This window comes from Sprattus sprattus (genome assembly GCF_963457725.1).
Source record: "Sprattus sprattus genome assembly, chromosome: 12".
Taxonomy (NCBI): Eukaryota; Metazoa; Chordata; class Actinopteri; order Clupeiformes; family Clupeidae; genus Sprattus; species Sprattus sprattus.
This window is the reverse complement of record NC_137910.1, coordinates 6,733,010-6,760,294: the sequence shown is the minus strand read 5'-3', so window position 1 is coordinate 6,760,294 and position 27,285 is coordinate 6,733,010. Positions and strand designations below refer to the sequence as shown.

General features: G+C 41.2%; 3 protein-coding genes across 6 annotated transcripts in view; 1 reads left to right on the top strand and 2 right to left on the bottom strand.

Moving 5' to 3' along the window:
• Nucleotides 1-2,887, bottom strand: part of dst (dystonin) — a gene marked incomplete at its 5' end in the record, with an annotated part of 131,996 nt that extends 129,109 nt beyond the window's left edge. For all 4 annotated transcript variants that reach the window (XM_080849331.1, XM_080849332.1, XM_080849333.1 and 1 more), the window contains 3 exons: nt 1,816-2,004; nt 2,341-2,372; nt 2,707-2,887. In XM_080849331.1, the coding sequence (XP_080705457.1) occupies nt 1,816-2,004; nt 2,341-2,372; nt 2,707-2,887 (402 nt within the window). The remainder of the gene's footprint in view (nt 1-1,815; nt 2,005-2,340; nt 2,373-2,706) is intronic.
• A 6,701-nt stretch (nt 2,888-9,588) lies between these two features.
• On the top strand, nt 9,589-21,638 carry pcgf6 (polycomb group ring finger 6). Its single transcript, XM_080849339.1, has 10 exons — nt 9,589-9,765; nt 10,705-10,804; nt 11,776-11,872; nt 12,142-12,197; nt 12,301-12,360; nt 12,443-12,560; nt 13,076-13,103; nt 13,394-13,492; nt 15,803-15,889; nt 21,469-21,638. Exons 1-10 carry the CDS (start codon nt 9,619-9,621, stop codon nt 21,511-21,513), a joined length of 837 nt encoding a protein of 278 aa, XP_080705465.1. The 5' UTR covers nt 9,589-9,618; the 3' UTR covers nt 21,514-21,638.
• Nucleotides 21,639-24,320: 2,682 nt separating this feature from the next.
• inaa (internexin neuronal intermediate filament protein, alpha a) lies at nt 24,321-26,589 on the bottom strand (the record flags this gene model as incomplete). Its single annotated transcript, XM_080849451.1, has 3 exons — nt 24,321-24,549; nt 24,840-24,964; nt 25,558-26,589. 3 exons carry the CDS (start codon nt 26,587-26,589, stop codon nt 24,321-24,323), a joined length of 1,386 nt encoding a protein of 461 aa, XP_080705577.1.
• Nucleotides 26,590-27,285: the final 696 nt, after the last annotated feature.

Below are 27,285 nucleotides of genomic sequence, written 5' to 3'. Positions count from 1 at the left end.
ACAGGGCTAGGTTTCGTAAGATAATGGAAAGCAGGACACCCGGCGAGACAATTGAGCAAACCTATACACAAGCCTAAAAATGATCTCTAATTAATAATAAAAGGCAGAACCTGCGATGCCATAGGCACAGAAAGCAATTGCATGTGGCTCCCCCGCCAGGAGGAAAAACACTTACCGCTGTGTACATGGTCCTCAGCTAGACAGACACAAAATCCTTGTTTTCCCTTGCTATTTACATAAAGCGGTGCGATGTCATTTTAGACAGAACCACACCCTTCCGACGATGGAGCTTGGTTTTCACAGTATGATTCCTGGTGCCTTTAATGATGTCAAATCCCAAGAGAAAGTGAACAGATTGGACCAGAGAGAGCGCCCTACGATGTGAGGGCAGTGGCATGGCACCGCGTCATCTTCCCTATGATAGCGAAATGAAAGCCGGACGGAAACCGAAGCTCTAGCCTGGTGATTTAAACGCAAGCCAACCTCAGACAGGCGGTGTTACAGCGCCATCGTGGTGGACACAAGTGAATGCGCTTCTCTCACGGTAGCTTTTGTCATTACAGCCCCAGAGTACATTTTATTACAATGAACACTAAAGCATACATATTTCTATATTTTAAAACAACAAACACAGGTGTCGTCCTATAACCTATATATAATACCACAACCAGGTGAAATTTCGTCAGTGCTATAAGCGCTGAAAAGAGGCGGGGTCAGGCTGGAGTTTTCTACACCCAACAAAATTATGATATCCACTTTCAGAAATGTTTTCTACACTGTAACCAAATAAGACATGGGCACACAATAGTACACCTGAAAAGGGAGTGCTAAGCTGCATGTTTTTTTTTTATATCAATCCGGTCTTTGTGAGTTGCAGTACCACTGATATGCTTACTAAGATTTGTTGAAATGTAGATGACATGTAGAGTTGTGTGCCTCAAATTTGTGTAAATGTGGCGACCTTGATACCATCATAAACTGTGTTTGTTCATGAGAAAATTGAGGAGAGTTTACACAATATTTTGTTGTAACAGTAAATGTTGCAAAACGTTTTGTTAATCTGAATAAAATATGTTTCATTAATATCAAAACTGTCACATGATTAATACAAGTGAGTAAATGCATGACAGAGATCATATGTAATTTATGAAGATTAAAGGGTTTGGGTTATGCCATATGATTATAATTTGCATATGTAAGACAACAAGGCCCCAATAAAGTACTGAAAGCTCACAGAAAATGCTGAATAAATCAAAACAATTTGGTTCCTGAGCTTGTCCAGTAAAAGGCTATGACTGGACTCACAATGGTCTACTCTTAACCTTAAGAGCAGACCATAGCGGATGGAGACACACCCAAATCCACACACACACAATTACATTCCCTATATCCTGTTGTTTCATGTTCAAACATTTGCTTTGCTAAGATCCTAAAGTAGGCCAAAAGAAGACTTTTCATCAGAAATCCACTTCAGTTATTCACTGGAAAGTTATGTAGTGGATGGTTTAGTTATACTCAAATATGCCTACATTTTAAGTGATTTTCTACTGATAAAAAAAGGGTAGGTAAGAGTTATGTAAATATTATGTGAGTGCTTCCTGAAGGTTATTCGATTAGGCTACATGTTTTCATTTAATTTCATATAACTTATGACAAGTGCATTTTATTCAATGTGAAGTTTTTACAATTATGAATGCAGTTATTGTTCCTTTGAAACTGATGACATGGAATTGTTTTATATTCACGTTGGACACAAACCACTACAAACGTTAGGGCTAAAGTTAATCCCAAACTTATGATAAAGAGAATACCTACGGGCTTACGTGTTGGAGTGACCTGAATAGACTGATAAAATTCAGGCTGGACTCTTTTCTTCACTTTACGTTTTCTCAGTGTGGGAGTCGAGTCTGGTTCACTCTCGACTATGTCGACAAGAGGCTTGGTCTCTTCCGCCACACGCGCTCTGGCACTCCGCCTGGCATGACGTGGGCTATGCCGAAAGCCCTGTATGATCCGATGAAGCGGCGGGAGGGTTATGGCGAATTTGGGAAGAAAAACAGAACAACACTTGAGTTACAATAACAGTTACCGTTGCCTTGCTTTGAGCATAACATTATTAATAACTTATTTTGTATTATATGCAAGATTATCCATATTAAATATTGATCACACATGCGCAATGCGTAATTCACAGTGTCCAAAGTAGTCAAAGAGTGGCGTAACAATGTAATTACAATGCGCTAAGTTAGAAAAGGGCCACAATCGACCCACTAAAACGCCACAACTCATGCAAAAGAGATTACTTAAAATGACCTTGACAGATAACAGGGAAGGATTTACCTCAGATCGAAAATGATGTGTCCGGAAACCAGCTGTCAGAATAAATGAAATATGTTGTTCTATTTAATGGGTGGTGAAGGCAACAGCACAAAAGTATGCCGTACATTGCGTAAACAGTAGAGGGTGAGGCTTGTCACATACATTACAATTGATCAAATTATAGTAATCTAACACTTGTCATAGGCACATTCTTCGTGATCCATATGGTCAGAAAGATGGATACGCAGTTACAATTGCCTCAGAAGGCAAGAATGATCACACAAGCTTCCAGGCCCAATCATACTATATACATATAAAGGTGTTAACAGTGAAATGATATTTCCCCAGAGGTTTAAAGCAGGATAAGATGAGCTGTCGACTACTCACCACGACTCCTTGAGCGCCCAGAAAGCACAGATTTTATAGGATGCTTTCCGCTACGAAGCCTGCGATGCCAGCAGCAGAAAAATAAGATTGTCGCGACAGTTCCAAGTAAAAGCAGCAATAATATCAGAACACACTGGATGCTTAATGGTCTCAATAAAACTAAAAACGCAGCAGCGATCATCGCGATGTAGAGCAGCCCCACCTGCACTCATTCGCGCACACGTCTTCGTTTTGACCTAAATGCTAAAATATATTTTCATGCTAGCAGGGGATTTGTAGCAGAAGAGTCCCCAACATACAGCCTAGCCGACAATGTATTGATTTCAACAATGTGAGGAAACAACCCATGACTCAGCAAGACACCCGTTCTCACTGCACATGCAGGGGGGAGCCAGCATCTGCATCTGAGCTCAGCAAGGCGGCAGAGCGAGAGAGGAGACAGCATTTAAAGGTGTCAGAACACGAAAAAGAGGCAGGAGTATCTGTAGATTCCATATATCTCTATAGGTGAAGTCTGCCTACTCTACCACGCTCAGTCCGTGGGTGCAATCTGGAGTCTTGATTTAAGCATTATCTCTTTATCTTTATCTTTATCTCTCTCTCTCTCTCTCTCTCTCTCTCTCTTTCTATCTAAAAAAAAAAAAAAGTTATTTCCCAGATGAAATCAATCATTGCCAATACAGCCGGATCTTTAGCCCACAAGTCATGTCCAGGCCAGCCGTAACTGGTGGCAGGTACCCAGTGTGAGGTGGCAAAGACATGAATGTTGATGAATTAGGATCCTAAAAGTAAGCCTTTATAACACTACAGAACACACTCTTTCATCATTATGGCATGTAGAGTAATGTGTACAAGAGAGAGGTCATGTTTGAACACAGCTACCATCATGCAGATGATACCCCACGACCACCATGATATCTTCCTGGGAACCAAGAGAAAAAAAAGTGTCATCCAATTGTCTCTTTTTTGTGATATTCTTACTAGTTAGGTTTAAAAATGTCAACTACAGAGGACAAAAGCCTATGTGTTGGTTCTCAGGAGGATACGGACAAGATAATCATGTCACCATCAGAGATTCTAAAGATTGATGATGATGAGGGGGGTGGTAGTTTGCTAGTAAATAGAGGGAAAAGAAGAAGGGCTTCTGCAAATTATTTGGCAAAAGTATTCTTGACAGTAAAGGAGACCCCGCTATAGACAATATAAAACATTAGAGGGACAATTCATACAAGGGAAAGATCCTAAACTCTGACTTCCATGTGCTCTCATCAGTATGCAAGTGTAAACTGTGAAATTCAAGGAGAAATGGTCAGGTAGAGAGTGTGTAAAGATGATGTAACTTTAGAGTCTGCTTGGCATTGTTATTCTTCAGTTTTTACATTTTAGAAACCATGCGTGATTTCCTGTCCTTATTATGGGCTCTCTTAAAAACAAATCAAAATGTATTGCATGGTGTGTTAGGTGACCCAAGATAACTAAGAAATTGAAGGACTTCTGAGGATGTTCTGTCTCCTAGTGCTTGCCTTACAGCATAAGTATTCGTGTGGGGTAATCAAATTCTTACTGCCCTTGATTCTGTCAGTGTTGCCTTTGCATGTGATTCATCAAATTCCACATTCAGGTCCACTTTAGCCTGGTATAACCAGACCCAGGTTCGGGGCCCTTTGTTTATATAATAATTTTATTGATGGGTTTATTATAATAACAACGATAACGGAGTTGGGAGCAATAGGCTGGTGGAGCAAGTCTAGGTCAAACACACTCAAATGTATAATATGTTCTATTTTTCAAAATGGAGATTACATTTAAATAGTCAAAATCCTTATCTTGTAGTCATGTCATGTGTCATCTGACCAAGTTTGTCACTGTATGCAGCGGTTCACAAACTGTGGCAGGTGGGTGGTATACAGAGTTACAGCAAGGGGGCGCAGGTTGAGGGTGAAAAAACAGAACGAGAAACTTAAACAATCAAATATATAAATAGAAAATTCAAAATGTTTATCATCACCTACAAAGCCCTAAATAACCTGGCCCCTCCCTAGCTCTCAGACCTCTTACCCCATATTGATTTCAACAATGTGAGGAAACAACCTATGACTCAGTAAGACACCTGTTCTCACTGCACATGCATCTGAGCTCAGCAGGGTGGCAGAGCGAGAGAGGAGACCTCTTCCCCTTCCCCCGCCACGCCCCAACATGTTGCCTCAGGTCCACCGGCGCAAACACTCAAGACCATCAGGACCAAGCTCCAGACCCCTTCCCCTTCCCCCACCACGCCCCAACATGTTGCCTCAGGTCCACCGGCGCAAACACTCAAGACAATTAGGACCAAGCTCCAGACCCGGGTCGACAGCAGCACCCTCCCTCTGGAACGCCCTCCCCATCCACATCCGCCAGGCTCCCACCCTACCATCTTTCAAACAAGCCCTCAAAACCCACCTCTTCAAACTTCACCTGCTTACCCCTGTTCCCTTTCTTTCCCTACCCTTCATTCCATCACTCGTTCCGCACAGCTTCTCTAGTTTTATTTAATTTTTACTAAAATGTTCTGTTTGTTTTGTTACCTCTTTTTGTGTTTTGTTCTGCCCTATTTAAAGAGTCTTTGGGTCCTTAGAAAAGCACTATACAAGTCTAAGGTATTATTATTATTATTATTATTATTATTATTATTATTATTATTATTATTATTATGCTATATTCATACCTATATGATGGTGTATACCTCAGTCTTGTTATACATGTTGATACTTATTTAAACATAATCTTGCCTTCAACTAATAATCATACATTTCATAAATACATGCATATTTCTCCAAACTTAGTCAATAAATAAGTACATTTATACAAAGAAGCTCATATTGTTCCCTATGTATACATGTAGATTTCACAAAATGCTTAAATTTAACACAAGTATATATCTGTTATAAAGTCACACTAATGCCCCTCTTCACTTCACAGGTTGCAAAACCACTTGATTTGTTTCCCAGATGAGGGGGGTTATCAAGCGCTGCACAGTGCACACAACATTGGAAGATGCGCAGACCCTGATGATAAGCTCCCAACAATCTAGCCTTCTTGGCTATTTCAAGAAGAAAACTCAAGGTTAATCATTGAGCACGAGTATTACACTATGTTACGACCGGCTCATGAGGTTGCAACATAAAACGGAGGAGGCAGACAACTAGATTGACTGCAGGCAGGGTGTGCAGGGGAACAGGGGGTCATAACACCTCTCTCAAGAAGGTTCCTCCTAGCCTGGATGCCATCCGTTTGTACGCGTTCCACTGATTGCTGCCTTCTCGCTGAACAAACGTTTGTTCAGCTTGATCAGTGGAACGCGTACAAATGGATGGCACCCAGGCTAGGTTCCTCCCAGGAAACCTGAAAATAAAAAACATGTCCCATCATCAGGCTGGATGCTTGACCCCATCCTGGGTCCTTGGGAAAGAGGAGACAAGGAGAACAAGTCACAGAACCACTATTGCTCAAACCAGCACCTTCTTGTATAGTGTGGCCTGCTAATTAGATAGTTGTGAACCGAACACCACTTCCCAAGAGTGTAGGGATCAGCAAAACAGGCTTGAAAAAATATATTAATGACGACAGCAAGGCTAGGACTCAATCCCCTTTCTCAAACACTGTTCCGCAGCCTTGCAATTGAAAGGGCGCTGCATCTTACACTTTGATCGCGGTAGCGATTTCCTTGCGGCAGCTCAGGTTTGATAGAGGCGGTACGTAGAGCCTCCGACATAGCCCAGCACATTAGCAGGAAGCTACTTAGTGCTCCACTCAGTGTCCGACTCCCAGTAGTTATTTTTATTGAACCCTCTGAAAAGGTTCTATATTTAACCTTTTGAGGGTGCCATATATTGAACCCTCTGAAATGGTTCTATATTGAACCTTTTGAGGGTGCCATATATGTACCAAGCTATAGAACCCTAAAAGGTTCAATATAGAACCTTTTGTTTTTAGGGTGTATGACTAGGTCCGGTATGGTTCAACTCCACTGGGCCACATACAGTCGCCACAACTCAACTGACATTGGCATGATCATCTTCATTCCTTGTGTCAGTCTGGTTGTCGACTGATAAGCACCAGTCTCACCTTCGACAGCCTGACTGCTGGTAACCTCAGAAGGACATCTTAAACGCACCTGAGCCTGTAGCTGTTTAGCTCTAGGAACAGCAGAAGCGGAGGAAACAGGAGGGGAATATTTTGCGCACCAATCTGGCGTGTCAAACACTGGTGGAGGCGCTTACCATAATGTTTGGCAGTGCCATGTTAGTGGGTTCCCAGACATTTCCCCCAGCTAAGTCATTACATAGGAGGAACTCCACCCCAGGCACAGGCAGAGATGCACCCACACCAACCACTACGCTGTCGGTGACTAAGCCAGAGGAGAACTGGACACGATGTAAAGGTACCTTTAGAAAATCCATTTCAATGCCTCTAACCAGTGCATGACTTCCTGTGGCAGTCCTGGTCGAGAGAGACAGTACTCCCTCCAACAGGATAGACTGAGCAGCCCCTGTATCCCTCAGGATACGCACAGGCACACTACTTTGGATTGGCAGAGACACTGACCATATGGTTATAAACAGAGAGTAGTCTCTTTTGCACTAGAACAAACCTCATGCGAACGGGCACTTCCAACTCCACAGCCACATTGAGTCCTGCATTGTGAAGCTTCAACCAAAGCTACAGTCTTAAACTGTTCATTCTTGTATGCATGACAGTCAGGTCTTGAGTCCAGGCTTTCTGCAGTAAAAATACACAATGTCAGACTTTTCACCAGATGCAACAGACTCCTTGGGGGAGACGCAGGGTTAGGCCCTGCCACAACAGGCCTCGGTTTAGCCCGGAATCAAGACATTCCAACAGAACCGTGTAAATGTATGCTCTGTAACTAACTTACCTGTAGCGGATGTAAAAGGCTAGTCATACAATATAGGCATCCCTAGTCTCACCACAACCAAAATAAAGAAAATTGGCTTGCCACAATGGCCTAGCTAGCTACACATTCAAAGACGAACCGGCTTACCACAATGTCCCAGTCTTCCAAACAACGCTACTAGCTAGCGCGAACCTCCATAATCTAAGGGTTATCGCTTTTATACCACTTCACTAATCAGCATCAAGCAAAACAAAAGGAATGGGGAACAAAACTAACTCAGGGCTCAGCCACACGTCAGCAACAGTAAGAAGACGGTTATCCGCTTCTAACAGAGTTTTTTTTTTTTTTTTCAATGTCAAACGAAGGGCTCCCCCAGCCATACGTAACTGAAATCTTAATTGGATGAAATTACCTGTGAACGGCTATTGCTTTAGACCACTTGAATACCAAATATTACGAGACACATCTCCTATATTAAACGCCCACTTAAAATCCTCTCACCGCCCCTCAAAACAACACACAATTTAGGGGAGGAAACTCCTACTCACCACTGTATAACGTTACACCGCCCGTACACTCCAGACCTTTCAATAAACTATGCTGTCCTGACTGCCTATTTTGAACAAGCCACCAATTTAATGTTACGACCGGCTCGTGAGGTCGCAACATAAAAAGGCGGCATACAACAGTCAATGGTTACGAAAAATGTGTTTATTTGGTCAAAAGGGTAGATCCAACAAAAAAGTCTAGGGGATTCAAAGATGCGTGGAGGAAGTAGGCTATTTGTTTGTGAGTAGGGTTGATTGCAAAAAGTGTGTCCAAAAGTAAATGAGAGGAGCGGAAGCCGAAATGAGGGCGCGCTCACAAGGCCTTGCAGTGCTTTTATGACGTCTCCTGGCGCCAGGTGTGGGTAATCACCGCTAATCAGTTTCCCTCTGCCGGCCCACAACCTGCTACCTCCGTGTGATCAGTAGCCTACAGGGATTGCAGTAACACAGAGAGTATCGAATTATGATGATGCAAAAAAATAAATTCATTATGTGGCTATAGCAATTCAAGCTCACACCAATAATGAGCCTATGAACTGACAGCCAAGTCAAGTAAAGATTTATATCTACACATGGCTATACAGCTATAAAAAGATTGTCATGTTATGTTTATATCTATATATGCCTCCCGAACTTTACAAATGCAAAAAAAAAAAAAAAAAAAAAGACCCAGGTAAACTTGACTTAGCCCCTGATCCTTTCAATAGTTAGAAATGCCCCTGGTCTTCAATACAAATCTAAGTGATAAAAAAAAGAAATGCCCCTGGTCTGATCATTGTAGACATGTACCGCTTTAAAAGTATGTTTTGCACCATATGTGAGGTCCAATGTCAATATGTCCTTGAATGTCGAGTGTGTGTCAGTGACAGGGGCACTGCTAAGAATTCTTGACCCCCCTGTGTACCCCCCTTCAAATAGTAAATGAAGGTGATTTGAATAACGCTGTGATGTGTTAAGCAAGCCTGCCTTGTTTGATTGGTTGTGAAAGGTCAGACTGGCAGTGGCAAAGCATTGCCGTGTCAGCAACAAGACCAACAGACACAGCTTTACAGCCTGTGATTTTAGTCTCACAAATCCTGTATGATGAGCTATATAAGTGTCTTTTTATTTTGTCTATTAATGTGATATTTGTTGGCAATTCAAAAACATGAATACAGTTATACAATGAAGTCTGAGTAGTTGGTACAGCTAAGCCTATAGGCAGAGGTTATCTTTGTGGAACCGGCCCCTGACCTGCAGGTGGCGGTATTTACACATGAAATCTTTGAAGTGTTCCGAAATAGATCGAAGAAGTAGGAAAACAAGGAATGTGAACGCGCCGAAAAGACATCAGCTGTTTGAAGGACCCAACCACTTGTTAATTCGTGGTGTGAAGTGTGATGCTTGTCTTTTTAACATTATCTTACATTATTAGTTAATGTTAACCACATAATGTATTATATGTAACATAGTTAAGACACGACAAAAGTCATGAAAGGAAACCAAGAATCTGGGTCTGTGGACGACTCTGGATGGCAAGTTAAGACTATGGAAGACAGTTTTGAGAACACCACCAATGACCACGATATTTCTGAAAGCAAGATGGGACCATCAGATGACGATAACACCGACGATGAGGTTTGTCAGCACCCTCTAAAGTTTGTTTACTTTTCCAACTGTTCTTCACCCCAAAGTTGAGGGTAACCCAACGTTGGCGCTCTACAGGTAGATTGCACAGCTAACGTTAACGTTAGCTAGTTAGCTATCTGGTATGGGTTGTAAAGGGTTATAACTAGGGATGCACCGATATGGAAATTCTTGGCCGATACCGATACCGATGTTCAAAACAACAATGTAGCCGATACCGATACCGATACCGATATTATAGGAAAATAATGAAATCATTATCTAAAAAGCAATGTGTTAAATTATGTCAGCCCTTTATCACTCTTAACTTTGAATGAGCACAAATTCAATCAGATTTATGTAATAATATAATATTACCAGGCATCAAGACATCATTTCAACTGTAAACAGATGCTTGCAATGCAGCCTTAAAAAACACAGGCATAAACCCTTAGGGAATGCCATATAAATTCAAGATTAAAACGAATATAATACAATATTTTTCTTTAAAAACTGCCTGCCATAAACATCGGCCAGTACCATCGGTGAAAGTCAAGTTTATTACCGATAGGCCGATAACATTAAAAGAGGCAAACATCGGCCGATACCGATGTACGGCCGATGCATCGGTGCATCCCTAGTTATAACGTCAATTTACTGTTACTGTAATGACAGACGTTTTGCAAGTCAGCTACTCAAGCGAATTTAGTTCGAGCTAACATTTCAGGAATATGAAAACTAGATAAAACCGCTACCGCAACCAGTAACGAGAGCCGACTAATGTTTCTTCTTTCTAGAAGTTGCTTGGACATGAACAAAATTAATAAACTACCAACATTTAGCTAACGTGGGCATGCTTTGCGCCACTACCTTCTCTGCTAGCATAGCTAGATAGTCATCACTTCTGCAGGTCGAATCAGTTCATAAAGTGTTTCTATGCTTTATTTCTAGCGTGCACTACCTCTGAGGGAGTTCTATCCATATATTCGTTGTTCCCTTTGCAACGGTTTCCTCGTTGATGCCACCACCATAACAGAATGTTTACACACATGTGAGTTGCTTACCTTGTTTTTACCCTTGTATTGCAATCTTGATAATTAAAACAATACAACAATTAAAATCCGTTTGTATTTCACACCTTTTGAGCTCTTGATGTCAGTCTAACTATGACGCATACAGACTAATTTTCCTGAATTTGTCACAAGGGTTCCTTTTGCGAAACACGATCAACATGATTTAACCACCTTGCCTTTTGAACTTTTGAGGCCCAGACACCTTTGATGCACATAGACTTGACCTCCCTTATATGCCACAAGGCTGCCTATTGCAAAACACCATCAACATGATTTAACCACCTTGCCTTTTGAACTTTTGAGGCCCAGACACCTGTGATACACATAGACTTGACCTCCCTTATATGCCACAAGGCTGCCTATTGCAAAACACCATCGACATGATTTTAAATAGATTTAAATGAGGGTGCAGTTAACCACACAGCCCTTCTTATTAAAAAAGCAAAACAATATACAAAAATCCATTACATTTGAAGCAATCTAGTTTGAACTAATTGTTTACCATTTCTGGCCTTACTTAACCAATATTCTACTCCCATAAATAACCCTTAGGAAAGGATTTTTATTTTGATCTCCATGCAAGACGGAGCGTTGAAAGCAACAATATACCTTTCATGCCAAGTTCAAACACTTATATGCAATTAGTTAATTTACCAGTTATAGATCCAGTCGAGTCCTGAATGCCATTGTCAATTGTCATTGTTAGCTGACTTCACAGCATAGGTTCATAGATGAAGATTAACCATCACGTAGTTACATTCTTCTAATGATTAAGTAACCATATCTGATGGTGAAATCTAACCAATACCCGATCCATTGAATAATGTCAGTATTGCATCGATACCAATCCATGGATTGGATCGGTACCTCACTACAGTTCAACTGTATTTAAAGGATGTTTGAGGATTATTGGTAAAACTGTGTTGTCAAAACGTGTGTCTATTTTCAGTTTGCAAGAGCTGCATTGTGAAATTCTTCTTCTACAGCAACAGATGTCCAAACTGTGCAATTGTTGTGCACCAGACACAGCCACTGTATAATATCAGGTAGGCATATTCACTTAACCTGTTAATGTGGCACATGATACAAATAAAAAAGTTTGAATCATTTGAAAAAAAAACCTCAACAACCCTTTCTGAATATTTATCATTTGATGTTGAGCTCAGCTTCATACGTTGGTAATGCTTTTTTGATGATTATCAGGTGAAATGCACATAATTAGACCTCATTTTGAGGTCCCTCTTGGTGTGTCTTTGTTTGTGACCGTAATTCACATAATTCACCATTATTCTCCCTTTCCTCTGTGTTCCCTCAGGCCAGATAGACAGCTGCAAGATATTGTTTACAAGATGGTACCCCATCTGGAAAAACGTATGTTTTTTAGCACTAGAAACTATTGAGAGTTTATTTTTGATTCATATATTTTAAGCGATTCCAATTAATGTTTGTTATTGATTGTATTTTCATACGATAGACGAAAGAAAATGCCTGATTGAATTCTACAAAGAAAGAGGACTGGAGGTTCCTAAAACAGGTGAGACTGACCTGATTTTGTTGTTCATGTTTGGTCAATTATAAAAGCTTGTCAATGCTTGACGTGGAATCCTTCTTTGTAGCTGCAGTCCAATCTGCAGCGCAAACCAAGGCTCAGAAAGCGCAGAAGGACCCTCTGCCCCAGTCTGTGTTCACCCTCCCCCCGGAGCTGGATGTCTCCCTGGTGTTGGAGTTTGTGGGGTCAGTGCAGTTCCTCCTCTCGTGCACAGAGCTGTATTGTTGTCCTAGTTTGCGTTATTCAAATGATCAGTAAGTAGTTTAGTACATTTTGTTTGCAGGGAGCTGCCAGTTTGATGGATAATAAAAATGTATCTACGATATCTACTTTTAATAGCTGACATGACTACTTACATATATTGCTACAGATAATATTTCCTTACATAATCCTAGCCTAGCAAACAATTAGTTAGTGAGCTAATAGTAAAGTTTTGGTGATGAATTGGTTTGTTTTATGTTCCTGCTAGATAAATATTAGCACTAAACATTCATTTTAGACTATTTGACTGTATTATGAAGTTAGTGCAATTTTCACCACTAGGTGGAGTTCCATAGTATTTTAAATTACAGCCTTGAAAATAAATGGTTAAGTTTTAGTATTGTTGCAGTTGAATTCAAATGATTAAGTTTGGCATGTAATGACATTTATGTGTATGTATTAAAATGAATTGCCTGGATGGTTATGCTTTTCTTAACAGGGCAGAGGAAGGCATTGGGGATTACAAGGTAAATCCAGGGGGATTTGATCACTTGGGTATTTCTGCAATTACCTCAGTAGTGAACAAAGTAGGGTTCAGTAGTGGTATCTAACAGTGCAGTTGTAATGTTGAATTAATGTCTTTATTTACAGAAATGGTTTAAAGGAAATTATTGCTTCTAGTCCATTACTTTGAGCATTGTCATGGTGACTTATGTGCTAGACATGACCTACTGCACCTGATAATTGTAATCATAATACTTAAACAAAGGTGCATTGCCGTATGTGGTTGTGATGAGAATATTTTTGTTGTCCTCAGCCCCTGGAGAGGAAATACGTGCGTGTGTCGGGGGAGGCCACCATCCGTCACGTGGAGCTCTTCATCAGGCGGAAGATGGAGCTGGCACAGAGCTGTCAGGTACAGGAGTCTCCTCTCTGCCTTTCATAGACTGGGCACACACACACACACGCAGGCAGGCACACACTCACACACACACTCATACGCACACACACACACACACACAGGCAGGCAGGCAGGCACACACTCACACACACACTCATAAGCACACACACACACACACACACACACACACACACACACACACGCAGGCAGGCAGGCAGGCAGGCAGGCAGGCAGGCAGGCAGGCAGGCACACACTCACACACACACTCATACGCACACACACACACACCCAAATACACACATCTACCACACTCCACTTTCCACCCGTAAACACATTTGGGCTTAGATGCTTCAGTGCACACCATAATGAAGTTCAGGATTAGGATCAGAGAGACTCAAGAGAAACTTAGTGTGTGTGTGTGTGTGTGTGTCTCTGTGTCTGTGTGTCTGTGTCTGTGTGGGTGTCTCTGTGTCTGTGTGTGTCTCTGTGTCTGTGTCTCTGTCTGTGTGTCTCTGTCTGTGTGTCTGTGTCTGTGTGTCTGTGTGTCTGTGTCTGTGTGAGTGCACGCTTCCCAAGCAGGTGCCGTTCCCTTGGGTTTCTGTAGTCTTTGTTGCATAGCTACTGATTCAGCAGAGTACATACTGCGCTATTAATACACTGTGTTACTGGCTGTTGTTAAGTGTAACCCCAAAGTTGGCTCAACCCAGTTTTAGGAAAAGCAACTTCTATGACATTTTTTATTAAAGCTTCTTTTTTTTTTAAATGTTACCATAGCCTTCAGGAGCAACTCTTCAAGTTAATGAGGGCTGTAAAGTGAACACACACTCAGCAGATAATAAAGGAATTGATATGTTGATTACTAAACAGTACTCGTAAATTGTAAATGTGCTTACTCTCATGAGTACTTCATCACTTGAATGCTATGTTATTCTTTCATGCATAGGCCCAAGATCAGTATGGGTAACTAACTATGTTGTTCTTTCATGCATAGGCCCAAGATCAGTATGGGTAATCATGTTGAGGAAGATTGGTTTGCATCTCTTCTACTGGTTACTGTGTGTGGGGTGTCTGCCTGAGCCGAACAATAACATTAATGTAGGCCTGTGTGGTACTGCCTTTGTGTCCTTCAATCATTTATGAGCTGTCTGTCTGTCAGGAGATGCAGGCGTGATTTAAGAGGAACCCATGGGTGTCTGTTCGCTGAGAAGAACCTTCATTTATATCAAGGCTTGAAGAAAACCTCAGCCCTTTGCCTAGAAATGAGTTGGACATGCAGTCTCTGCTTTTAAAGGCATACCACAGATATTAGATAGATGAACGTGCACAGATAATCTTAATAATAAAGAATGTATTAATGAATAGGGGTGTAATCCCCCCACCCCACAGCAGTGTTACCCAGCTAACTATATTATACTGTATGACTGTTCTATTGGGCTTTGGTTTTGATGCAAGTTCAAACCGGGGGGGGGGGGGGGGACAGATCATCATCGAATCAGACCAATTTTAAAAAGCGATCAATAGAACAATATTTTTGCAGGCCCCCTAGTGGGCAAGTTGTATTTTAGATGGTCAAACCTGTATGGGAGACCAAAGCTTATTACTTGACTCCTCTCTCTTTCTTTGTCTGGCTTATCTGGTCAGAGGGGTGCATGCAAGATGGGGAGGGGAGGGGAGGGGTAAAGGGAGGAGAGAGGAGAGCAGAGCAGTGAGTGAGCAAGCCACGAGAGGGCAGGGAAGGTGACTGCATGGTGAGAGATGGCCGGAAAGCGAGCAAAAAGAGTGAGAAGGGGAAAGTGCTCGAAGACAGGGTGCTGTAAAAACCTATAGATGATAGTGTGTGTGTGCGTGTGTCTGTGCATGCATGCGTGTTTATCTAAGTAAGGGAGCTGAGTGTGTTTACTCAGTGGGAGGCCTGGGGGATGAGAGATTAAAACACAGATATAGTAACACAGTAGGAACCCCGCATAGCTGTTGTCAAGGTGTTAAATACAAAACAATTAAGTCTTTCTGCATGAGTGACTGACTTTGTGCTATAGTTATGTCAGTCCTCATGCCCCCAATCAGATTTTTATACCTTCAGCTCTGACAGCCCTCCTTAGCCTAGCCCTCAGCTCCTGGCTGCAGAGTAATCTAAAAGAGCATGTGTGTCCCTGTAGAGTGTGTGTGTGTGTGTGTGTGTGTGTGTGTGTGTGTGTGTGTGTGTGTGTGTGTGTGTGTGTGTGTGTGTGTGTGTGTGTGTGTGTGTGTGTGTGTGTGTGTGTGTGTGTGTGTGTGTGTGTGTGTGTGTGTGTGTCTAAAGAGCTCTGCTGTCATGTCTCCCTGCAGGTGGACGTGGTGTGTGGAGAGCAGCTCCTGGAACGCTGCCGATCCCTCAGGGAAGTCTACAGCAGCGTGGGACAGAGCGCCCTGCAGGTGACTGACAAACACACTCACACTCAGGCCCTGATAACAGGCCTCCCTTGGTTTAACACTTCTGCTGAAATGAGACGGTAAACCACAATTAAACTGAATCGGTTCAAACACCAGAGGGCAGAAGAAGGCAGAGTTGTTACCTCGATCACTGGAAATTTGTTATCTGGACCTGGAAAGAGGATAAAGAGAAATGGAAACCTGGCCCTTACGGTAGATTGGTTTGTTATCATATGTGGTCCCCTCTCAGGGTACAGATGGAGAAAGACTGCCCTTCAGCTGACTTAGACAGGGATGCATTCTCAGACCTCTTCACTTTGTCACTTGACCTTCACAGAGCTAGATGAATATTAGAATTCTTGGCATGGGCACTGTGGTTTAAATGCTTACCAAATAGTAGGGGTGGGGGGGGAAATCGATTAATCGATTTTTCTCGATTCTTCTTGATTCTCTCTAAAATGATTCTGTCTCGATTCGGAAAAGTTTATAATCGATTTTGTAATTAATAATTTTTTACACATCCATTTTATGTCGAAATGCAAGCTGCATCGATTATTGCATTGCTCATAGAAAGTCAAAATTGTGACAAGGAAAAGCTTTTTCTCTAATAAACAAAATAGAGAAGGTAATTCATCTGTTGATTTTCTTTAATTATCAAACACAAAGTAGGAAGTGATTTTAGACTCTGAGTAGCAAACTCAAATGATTTAAAAGTCGAAATGCATCGATAATCGTTTTATCGGTTTAGAATTGATAATCGATAATTGGTTTAAAATCGATAATCGGTTTAAAATCGATAATCGGTTTAGAATAGAATCGTTGACCTCTGATTCGGAATCGAATCGTGAGGTGCCAAGAGATTCCCACCCCTACCAAATAGAGCAGTCCCTTTTGTCAAAACTCAACAGACGAGTCACATGCGGTCCTGCCAGACTTCCTGACCTGACATTGGAAATGTTAAGTGCAAAAAATCTGTTTTCTTAGCTCATATACTTATTTGATACCTTGAAACAGCACATGCTTCTTCTGAGGAATAAACCATGTTAATACCGTAGAGCTGTTTGCAGTTCTCACAATAAGTATTCCCTCACACAGAAACATTATACAACACCTTGCATGGCGTTGGGTTGAAAAGGAAGATGAGAGGAGATCAGCAAAGAGAGACCGTTTCACTAATATGCAGACTGTGCATTGTATCATTCAGCCATTGTCTTTCATGACATTTTCATGATTTGAAATGTGTTTTATTTCGTTTATGCATAATCCTGCTTACAAACAGACAAACAAACCGCAACAAAAGCATAACCTCCTTGCGATCATCATAACCTCCTCCTCGGTTTCTCTTCCAGCACCTTTTTACACAGGGACAGAAAATAAAATCTCTCCCATCCGGTGTGAAACAGTGCTTCCGTTTCTCTAAATCTACGGTTTCAGTTTATTACAAATTAATTGCACATCCAAGGAAGAGAGAGACGACCTAAAGCCATTTTCTAAGGATGGCAGGAAGTTGTTTTCTAGGGAGGGCAGTGCAGGTAGCTTAAGTTCCTTTTTTTGGTCCCTTGAGCATCTTAATTCAGACGGAAATCGACAATGTCTTTGCAGCCTATGACTCAGCAGCCTATGACTCAGCGCCACTGTTAAATAGGATTTTCCAGTCCACTGCTTGTCTTTCCTCATTCATATAAATAAGCCCGGCTTTACTTGTTGCCAATTTCATGTTCAGCCACAATTCTATTTTATTTTTTTCTCTTCTTTTGATTAATGTGAAGGGCATTTTGAGTACTGTGTGGTGCTCCTGGTGGCTGGCTGATGGTTCGGTCCAGAGTCTTTTGTTTGGAGTGTGTGTGTTTTTATGAGCTGTGTGCTCAGCTAGTCTCAGCCATGACGTCAGTGTCGTCCTGTGGGAGAGCCAGAGGCCAGCCTCAGAGGTGTGTTTCCTAGCGACAAAAGGAATCAACCATCTGCTTTCAAATCGCCTTCAAGTCCTTTGTGTGGATCTGAGATGAGGTACTGAACCCCGAGGTAACGTTTCTGCTCCAAGGCAAGGCAAGGCAAGTTTATTTATATAGCACATTTCATATACCGAGGCAATTCAATGCGCTTTACATTGATAAAATCAAAAGGAAGATCCAAAGGACAAATATAGACAAAGTGCTTAGGAGTGAAAAACAATCAAATATATTTATATTTCAAAATGTAAAGAAAGTATAAAGTAGAATAAAACAGCTGGAAGTAGCCCCAACTGTGTGTGTTTACCTCTTTCAGAACACCAAATAGAGAACCATAGAGGCAAAATCCCGTATAGAACCCTTGATAGCACCTGCACTAGAGCCCGATAGAGCCGTTAGCTTATCCTGAGAATAAAGCCTAATTATAGGCCCACCCATCAGGGTTATAGTTAACAAAAACTAAGACTAAACCTAAAACTAGCAGTTAAAAAATAATTGTGTTTGCTGAAGTAAGAATAAAAACAACAGTGAACAACATGAAAAATAAATATAAACTATAATGAACACTGCTGTATAAACTAAAATGAAATTAAATTGCAGATAAAATCAACTTGAACTTTGTTCTGTTCTGTACAGTTTGACAGACACTGACCTACGTAATGATTGAAATAAATAACACTAAAACTAAATAAAAACAAAACTAAAGTGAATTTCTCAAAATAAAAATAAATTACTTGTGAACTCAAAAACAAAACTGTCTAGACTAAATAAAATACAAAACCGATGAAAATATGTGTGTGCATGCATGTAGGGAGAGAGTGTCGTATTGTGGACTCTGGGCTCAACCAGTTGACATGAGACCATGTTTATATCTTTTATGGTGCATTGTGAGGTTGCTGAATTGCAACATACTGAATACCCCCTCCCTTTCCAAGCGTGTGTCGGAAAACCTACAGTGGCCAACTGGCCATCAAGTGCTAGAAAAACATGAAAGGCCCTCTGTAGAGCCAGTGTTTTGGTTTAGCCCTACTGGGCTTCTGTAGAAGCATGGATGCGCAACGTGGTGGACTCCCTATGTAGATGTGAAGGGCTCATTCTAAGCTAACGATGGCTAATAATAATTATTCAAATAGATCCCCCTAAACCCTACACACTGTACCTTTTTAAACTTATCAAAAAATGTATTCTGGGCCTAAACCAAACCAGTGAATTATAGAAAATTATAACACGGGTAGATGGAATTATAACACGGGTAGATGGAATCCACCATTCTGAGAGTTAGTTCCGGGGTGTGCTATATTCTACGGTATAGTAACTGTACGACCTGTTTTCATCTACCTGAGCGTTCCATATCAGTACGCACTCAAAAGGAAATATCTATCCAAGATGGCGGCGTGTTGTGGCTAATGTAGTGGGGAATGTTTCATGTGAATTAAGCTATCTACACGACTTTTTATATGTCTAAATTGACTCGGTTTGTTGTTTCTGTGCTACGCGAATGTTGCAGAGTATTGAAAGTCTTTACTGAAAGTCTCGAATATTATTTGTAGTTGACTTTTAGCGCTTAGACCAAAAACCCATTTGAAACACACGTAGCTTTTGTGCTAGGTCTAACAGACGTTAAATTCCCAATGCTATTTGTCTGTTGCATAGCAACAGCCACACAAAGGGGGACTATTTTCTCTTGGCTACTGAAATGCGATAGACAACGTTTGGTGTCTACAACTTTTTTTGTGCTGAAAGGCAGCTTACTGTTTACTTTAATTGTACTTAATATTTATAAAGTCGCTGGCAACCGTGTTATAAAAGCAATAAGGTACTCGAGTCAGTACGGTATCGTCAATAATGTACTTGTTCGAGGGTTTGCCGCTGCGCGTCGGGCCTAACAACTCCCTCGAACAAGTACATTATTGACGATACCGTACTGCCTCTCGAACCTTATTGCTTAAGTAGCAGCACTTTAAAATCTATTCTGTAACTACGTGGAAGCCAGTGTAAAGATTTTAGAACTAGAGCAATGTGCTCTGTTCTATTGGCCCTAGATAGAACTCTAGCTGCAGCATTCTGAATCAGCTGCACTGTTAAATTATCTTTTTGGGAAAGATAAGAGACCTCTACAGTAGACCACCCTTCTGGAGATAAAAGCATTGATGCGCTTCTCTTGGTCTTTCTGGGACACCAAACCCCCTTGATTCTAGCTATATTTAAGATGATAGAAGGCTATATTGGTGATGCTTTGATATGGCTGGTGAAGGTGAGAGCTGACTCTTTTAGAACGCCAAGACTTTGGACTTTGGTTTTAAGAGCCTGAAAATCAAGGTGTTTGCTAATACAAATTCTCTTCTCTTTGTTACCAAACACAGGTGTCTCAGATTTGTCCTTATTGACCTGAATACAATTTTTGCCCATCCAATTATTTATATGCTGTAAACATTGACCAGTCTTGGGCCTAATGCGGGTAAGCTAGTGCATGGTGGCATTCAGACTGTATGGTATTTCAACTTAAACTTCCCACTGTGTGTGAATGGGCGTGATGGGTGAGGTTTAATCTGAGGTGCCTGGTATGAGCGGCCTTAAAGACGATACTGCGGGGCTATCAGGCTGATATGTTTTCCTTTGTTGACGTGGCTCGAGGCTCCAGGGCATTAGCCCCAGTTTGCCCTGAAGATAGCCCTGGGTCGCCCTGGCCTGATTGTGGAAACATGGCTAGTGAGTCTATTAGGCTGTATTCTGTGATCTACAGTGTCAAATGCAGCACTGCAAAACCAGAGCTGATAAATTAATGAAATAATTGAAAATGAATAATAAGCTCTATATTATTTAACACTTTTAAAGAGCCATTTCAGTACTGGGGTGAGGTCAGAGGCCTAATTGAAATCTGTCAAAATTACCATTTGAGTCCCAAAAATGCCTTATTGATTAATAACTTTTCAAGACTTTTAATTAAAATAATTAATTTGACCTGCTATTTCATGTGCTATATGTGGTAAGTTTGTACCATGCTTTTCTTTTTATTACATTATTTCTTTGTCAGGTTAAGTGTGCATGTACATGTGGCTGGCATTGTCCTTCATTAAAGAAGCATTCCGGATCAATTGCTATTCGCTAACGATATGCTAGCGGCTAAAACTAACGAAATCTCTTGAAATGTGCTGACTTTGAAATTATGACAAACTAGTAACTCAACAACTGACCTAACACAGTCAAACATCAAGCAAGTGCATCACAAGACAAAGCAAGACGGCAAATAAGCTACCTACTAGTTCAGCAGACAGTAGAAAGCCGGACGGCGTCAGGCAATCTTACATTTAGCAGATATAAGCCTGTGGACCCTGGTATGGCAATGGCACGGAGGCGATTCTCCATATTAAAAGTCATTGAAGCGCAACTATTTTTTTCGAACTGTTATTTTAAGGTAAAACTGCTTATCCTAACCCTAATCCTGAAGTATAATTGTTGTATACTGTTACTTTAAATGAGCTGTAAAAACAGCTGTGAGTCATGTACCCTCTTAACTGGAAATTAACCCCAAATTGAGTAATATATACTGTGTGTAATATATATATATATATATATATATAGGACATTCTGCAGAACCTAACCCTAATAGGTTCCTTTTTTTGTCTCTGAAAGGACGGATTGCTGGTTCTTCACTTCGGCATTGTGCTCTCAGACTAAATGGAGGACGAAGGGGCTTTAACCTGCGCTCACTGTGAACTTCGACTAACCTCAGAAAGTAAAGCTGCAAGGTGGAGATGCGCGACACAAAGCCTCGGCAGCTCTATGCAATGCCACTCTCTCAAAGTGGCTTTTTTTTTTGGTTCGTTCTGTAAACTTCCTCTTCTTCAGCGCCAGCCTACGTGCTCTTGCACAACCCTCCACTACTGTCGTGGAAGGGCTCTCAGGTGGGTCTGGTCTATGTTGCTGTTGCTACTGTAAATGAAAGGGCTCAAATCCAGTACCACTGTGCACAGATGACGTGAAGGAAACATGTGCTTTAGGTCTTCCTGCTGATGGCATGATGTGTTTTGTAAAGGTGACCTGTGTGTGTATGAATACGTTTGGTGAAGGGCTGCTTATCTGTTATCAAGGGCTTGGATGTTAATCAGCATTTGTTTGTGAGAGTGAAAGGATATGGCTGAGTTTAAAATCAGCAGATCCCTCTCTGAGTGGTTGCGAATGGGAGGGACCTCATATGAAATGGTTTCATTGTTGACCATTTAAAGAAAGCAGCTTTAACTTCTTGCCATTAAGTGCTGTTATTTTGTATTCTTTATTGTTTCCAAAATTGAATGCTGTTTTGTCCTCTGATTTATCTACAATGCTCTTCTGTTTTCAATCAATTGCTGTGAATCTGTCTTTACCCTCAAATATGAATCCAAAAATAAGTCCTATTTGCAATATTTCAAATGCATACAGGGATGTGGTTGTTTTTTCAATTGTGTGATTAGCTTTTGTATCTACACTGCGACTGATTTTCCACTACAGAGTTCACTTTGCATTCTTGTAACAAAATTAAAAGCACTGAATGCTTTTCACTTCTAGATGTCATTGAATTTTTCACCAACTCCATCATGTTTTCTGTTGTAATTTGGATGGATGTTTGCAGCTTTTAAATATCATTTGAGGGCTATTGAGCTCTAATGGTCCCTTTGGGTGGAGGCATCCTCAGCCAACCTCTGTAGTCTTAAGTGAAAGCCCACTGGCACATTCACCTCGAAGGGTAAGGGTAATTACCCTTATTTAGTGTGTGAAGGGTTATCCTCTTAGAGCAGAGGCTGCTGGTAGATGAGTCACTTCCAGAGATGTTTCTATCTTAAGGCCTTTCGAGTTGGACACACACACACACACACACACACACACACACACACACCGGAATAGGGCTGAGCTCACTTCTTACCATCACAGGAGAGGAAGTGTGAAAACAGGGATGGAAAAGAGATGTGAAGAGAGAGGTGAGGCGTGACTGAAAAGAGAGGGAGTGTTAAAGACAGTAGGTGCATAACCTCTGAGGATTCTGCCTGTGGATGAAAAGGGTAACCATGGTAATGGCCTCACGGTCCCAGGTTATTGCTTATCTGTCTGTGTGCAGAGCTACAATTGAAGCAGTCCCTTTGACTGCTGTTTGTCTGGCAATTTACATCAATTTGGTTTTCTAAAGATTTCTTCTACCAACATTGCAGTGCCTGTTTTTCAGACAGACCTTCCACCTCATATACAGGAATGAAACGGATAAAGGCAGAGAAAGTATGGCAATGTATGAAATGCCAGATGTGATGAAGACTCCAATTATTTGGTTGAAGTCATTGCATCATCTATTATAAAGGTCAATTGAGATAAAGCTCACGTTCATGGAAATCCTGGAAAAGCCATGTCATTTCAAAGTCCCATTTTCCAGGCCTGGAAAAGTCATGTAATTCAGTACATTGAACGATATGGAAAAGTCATTACATTTGTGCAACGTGATAAGAGTTTCTACTTGAGTTGATTTAGTCTAACTAGTGTAATAGAAAAGTAATGGAAAAGATTGTTGTCCAATTTCCATTCAGTAATTAGGCCCCATCTGTGCTGTAGAGTATATGGTATACTTGTGAAGCTTGTGAAAAGTCATGGAGTTTTCAATGGGTTCTTGAAAAAACATGGAAAAGTTTAAATGTCAATGAAAATGGGTGGGCTGCCTGGAGATGATGGGCAATAGTTTGCCAAAGAAGGGGGCTGTGGCTAGCAGATCGCATGGGTTATTTTTAATGAAAAGGGCACCCTTTCACTGGGATGAGGACCATTTCAAATCCAGGAATTGTAGAGCTTCTCTGGTTGAACCAAACAATTAAGCTGTATAGAACCCTACTGTCAAAGTCCACTGCCACATCCATAAAGACAGAGTGTACCACCAACTCCCGAATAACCACAGCACTTGTGACATTTTAAACCAGGACATCTAAAACAAAGACAAATTCTCTATATTATAGTTTTTTTTATTGTCAAAATTGAGTAGCTCAGAGGTCGATGAAAACCAATAACTCTTGAACTGATATCAACAAACCTACAGTACTTCAGACTCCTGATTTAAACACAGAACCTGAAATCTAGCCATATAAATTCCATGTTTACATCTCAAATATTTTGATGCACTTAAAAACAACTTTCATTGTTGGATTACATGACAGATTGTATAGATTTAAGACACACCCACACAGAATCACAAACACTTAGACATAAAAGCTATCTTTCCTTAGCTCTGAAATGAACATGAACATTAAAGGTGACAAAAGCACTTATTGTAAACATGTACACAGCTACTGGCAGTGTATTGATACATAACATTTTTTTACATTAAAAGCCGTATTCTGGGTTGCTGGGATGTATTCAAAGGACATTACTTTTCCTGTATAGGTTAAGTGCTTGTGGACATGAACGTGAAAAGTATAGGCCTATTCTGAATAAAACGTGCAAGTTTCACATCAGTGAGTAAGGATACTGTTGGTCTAGTTAGAATTGACATCAACCTTGTCACTCTTTTCTACCTTCTTCGTCACAATGGTCTCCTCGATTTTGGACCTGGCCTGACACTCCTCTTCTTTCTCTTTCTTAAGGTTTCGGGTGGAGCTGGTGTAAGGGCGGGTGTGATAGGCGTAGTTTAGGCTGGGCCCATGGTTCATCGTGGAGAACGTCATGCCTGAGCCAAAGTGTGTCTCTTCACCTTCCAGAAGTTTCCTTTGTTTTTGAGGGAAGGAACAAGGGAGACACTTTAAAGGCAAAATACGTGATATTCTCGTTATCCATTTCTGATTACAGCAAACTAGCTCTTTTTCCATATAGTTCTTGTTCCCCTGAAACTTATTAGAGAACCTGTTTCTTTGTTTTTCAAACATGTTTAATACATGCATGCTGTTTTCACATCGGTAAGTCAATATTTTTACAAAATTAGATATTGCACATCACTCGGAGAGTGAAAATGCAGTTACAATCAGCACATTTGGGTGAAGAGGCAAAACCTGAGATACCTGTATGCTGCAATTTCAATGTCCAAGGCCATCTTAACATTCAGCAAGTCCTGATACTCCCTAAGGTGACGCGCCATCTCGTTCTTTGCACTTCTTAGCTCATTTTCAAGATGCCCAATCGTTTCCTGTTAAAAAACAATCAGTCGATTAAAATCAAACGTTTAAATTAGCCTGCACATTGCGACACGGCCACCATGACAGAACACGCAAACACATCAGACAGCATTTCTCATTCTTTAGGCATGCATCCCTGTCCGAACACCAAGTGGGATGTAGGTTAATCAGATTAATCGCCGTAACATGATGCCCAGACTACGAAAGAGAGCAAACCTGATCACATCAGTTGAAGGTTTACATTCTATGCCGTTTTTAATCCGCAGATCATTGGCGACAGCCAATACGTGGTAATACTCTAGGAGAAATAACTTTCATACGAGTACAGACAACGACCTTGCTAATTGTCTTTGAGCAATCCTCTTTCATCAAGTAGTCGCGTGGGTGGAATAAGCCACCTAGGGTCGCGTGTTCCGAGTTCAGCACCATGGACAGTGCGCAGACTCGTTGCTTCTGTGTTTTTTTTAATCTAAAATACTAGTTTATGTGATTTTACACATTTATGCATTACACAAGTTTTATAGCACAGATATTTTATATTTTTACTATAGAGGAAAATAACAGAGGGTTTAGTTTGAATGAAGCACATTCAGAGTTGTCCCACCTGATACCCAGCTATGTCGATATTTTGTGCATCCTCCATCTCGCGAATCTGACGTTCCAGTGCTTCGTTGGTTCCCCTCAGAGTTTCAATTTCAATTGTCTTGGACTGTAATTGCCTTCTGTAATCACTGATCTCCTCTCTACTCGCTCTCATAGTTTCGTTGGTTCTTGCAGCCTGCTCATTTAGATTAGCGAACTTTGTCTTGTACCATTCCTCTGCAGACTGGAGATTCTTTGAAGCCATGCATTCATACTGGCCTCGTATCTCCTTCAGTGCAGAGGTGAGATCGGGTTTAGATACTTCGACCTCGACAGACACCTGGGCAGCGTGCATCATAGTCGTTAGCTCTGTCACCTCTTCATCATGTACCTTCCTCAGGAAATTGATCTCATCCAGAAGGGACTCGACTTTCCTCTCAAGGTCCAGGCGAACCAGAGTTGCATCGTCCACGTCTTTCTTGTACAGCCTGAGCGTCTCTTCGGCCTCTTCTCTTGCTCTTATATCGTCCTCATATTTGGCTCGGAGCTTCTGCAAGTCGTCTTCGATATTATCCCGTTCTATGAGAATACGAGACTTCTGGGTGTTAAGGTCATCTATCTGGCTGCGCAGATCCCGGATCTCTTGTAGATACAGATCCGTCTTGTGCGACGGTTCGTTATGCCTCTGGCGCAGAGTGACCAACTCCGTCTCCAACACTTTGTTTTGCTGCTCCAGGGTGCGCACTTTATCGATGAACATTGCAAATCGGTCATTAAGACCCTGTAGTTGCTCTTTCTCATTTGTTCGTATGATTTTAAACTCATTGGTGAACACTGAGGTCTGAGTTAGATCAGCACTGTCGCTGGGAACCGGAGAGAATGAAGACGAGCGCCCCGACCTTCTGTAACCCAGTGAGGACGTACGGGAGATGGGCTGCGACCTAAAGCTACTTGAAGTCATGGAACTTCGTGCGGTAGAGGCTGAAAAACGGGGAACTTCCCCGAACATTTTCCTGTATGATGACGAAACGTGGTGATCAGAGCCGTGATTCATTCTGGCGAATAGTTGAGGAACACTAAATTCGGCTCTGCTAACGTTTATATAGCGCAAGCTGGACCAGTTGGACTGTTCCAAACAATAATCTCATTACCACAGTATCTTAAAAAATAATTGTAATAGAATACAAACGTCACGTTAGTTCTCAATGTATTCAAACATGCTGGATTTATTTTTGAAAGAAAAGCATGAACCTAGTTATCTGGTAGTCTAACCTTTCTTTTTTTGGCAATTTAAGTAAATGGTTTGTCACGGCATAAATCCAGATGGAACGGTCCGTTTGATGTAGGCTTACTTGCAACACATCTCACTCTTTTCAGCATAGCCAACTTTATTTTGGCTGTTTAACAAAGGTAACCCGGGCTGCTTGAATTGGATTGCCAATTAAGTGGACACGCGTTAGTTGTACCTTTTTATTAACCATATAACAAGTTGTTCAAATATTTGTTGTAAGGCCCACGCTTTATCCTAGGCACGCTTTTGTGAAGCTAATTGAACTGATTCATTTAAATATTATAATTTTTTAAACTTCTAAAAATGTAAAGAATGGCATTCTCTCGGAGTTGGCGAATGTTTTTTGCGTCAGTTTTAGGTAGGTATAGGTTGGTAGGATAGATTCGATGCGTCTCATGTAAAACCTTACTTGTAGAATGTTAGGCTACCATCGAAGACCAGGAGATGGAGCTATTTGCT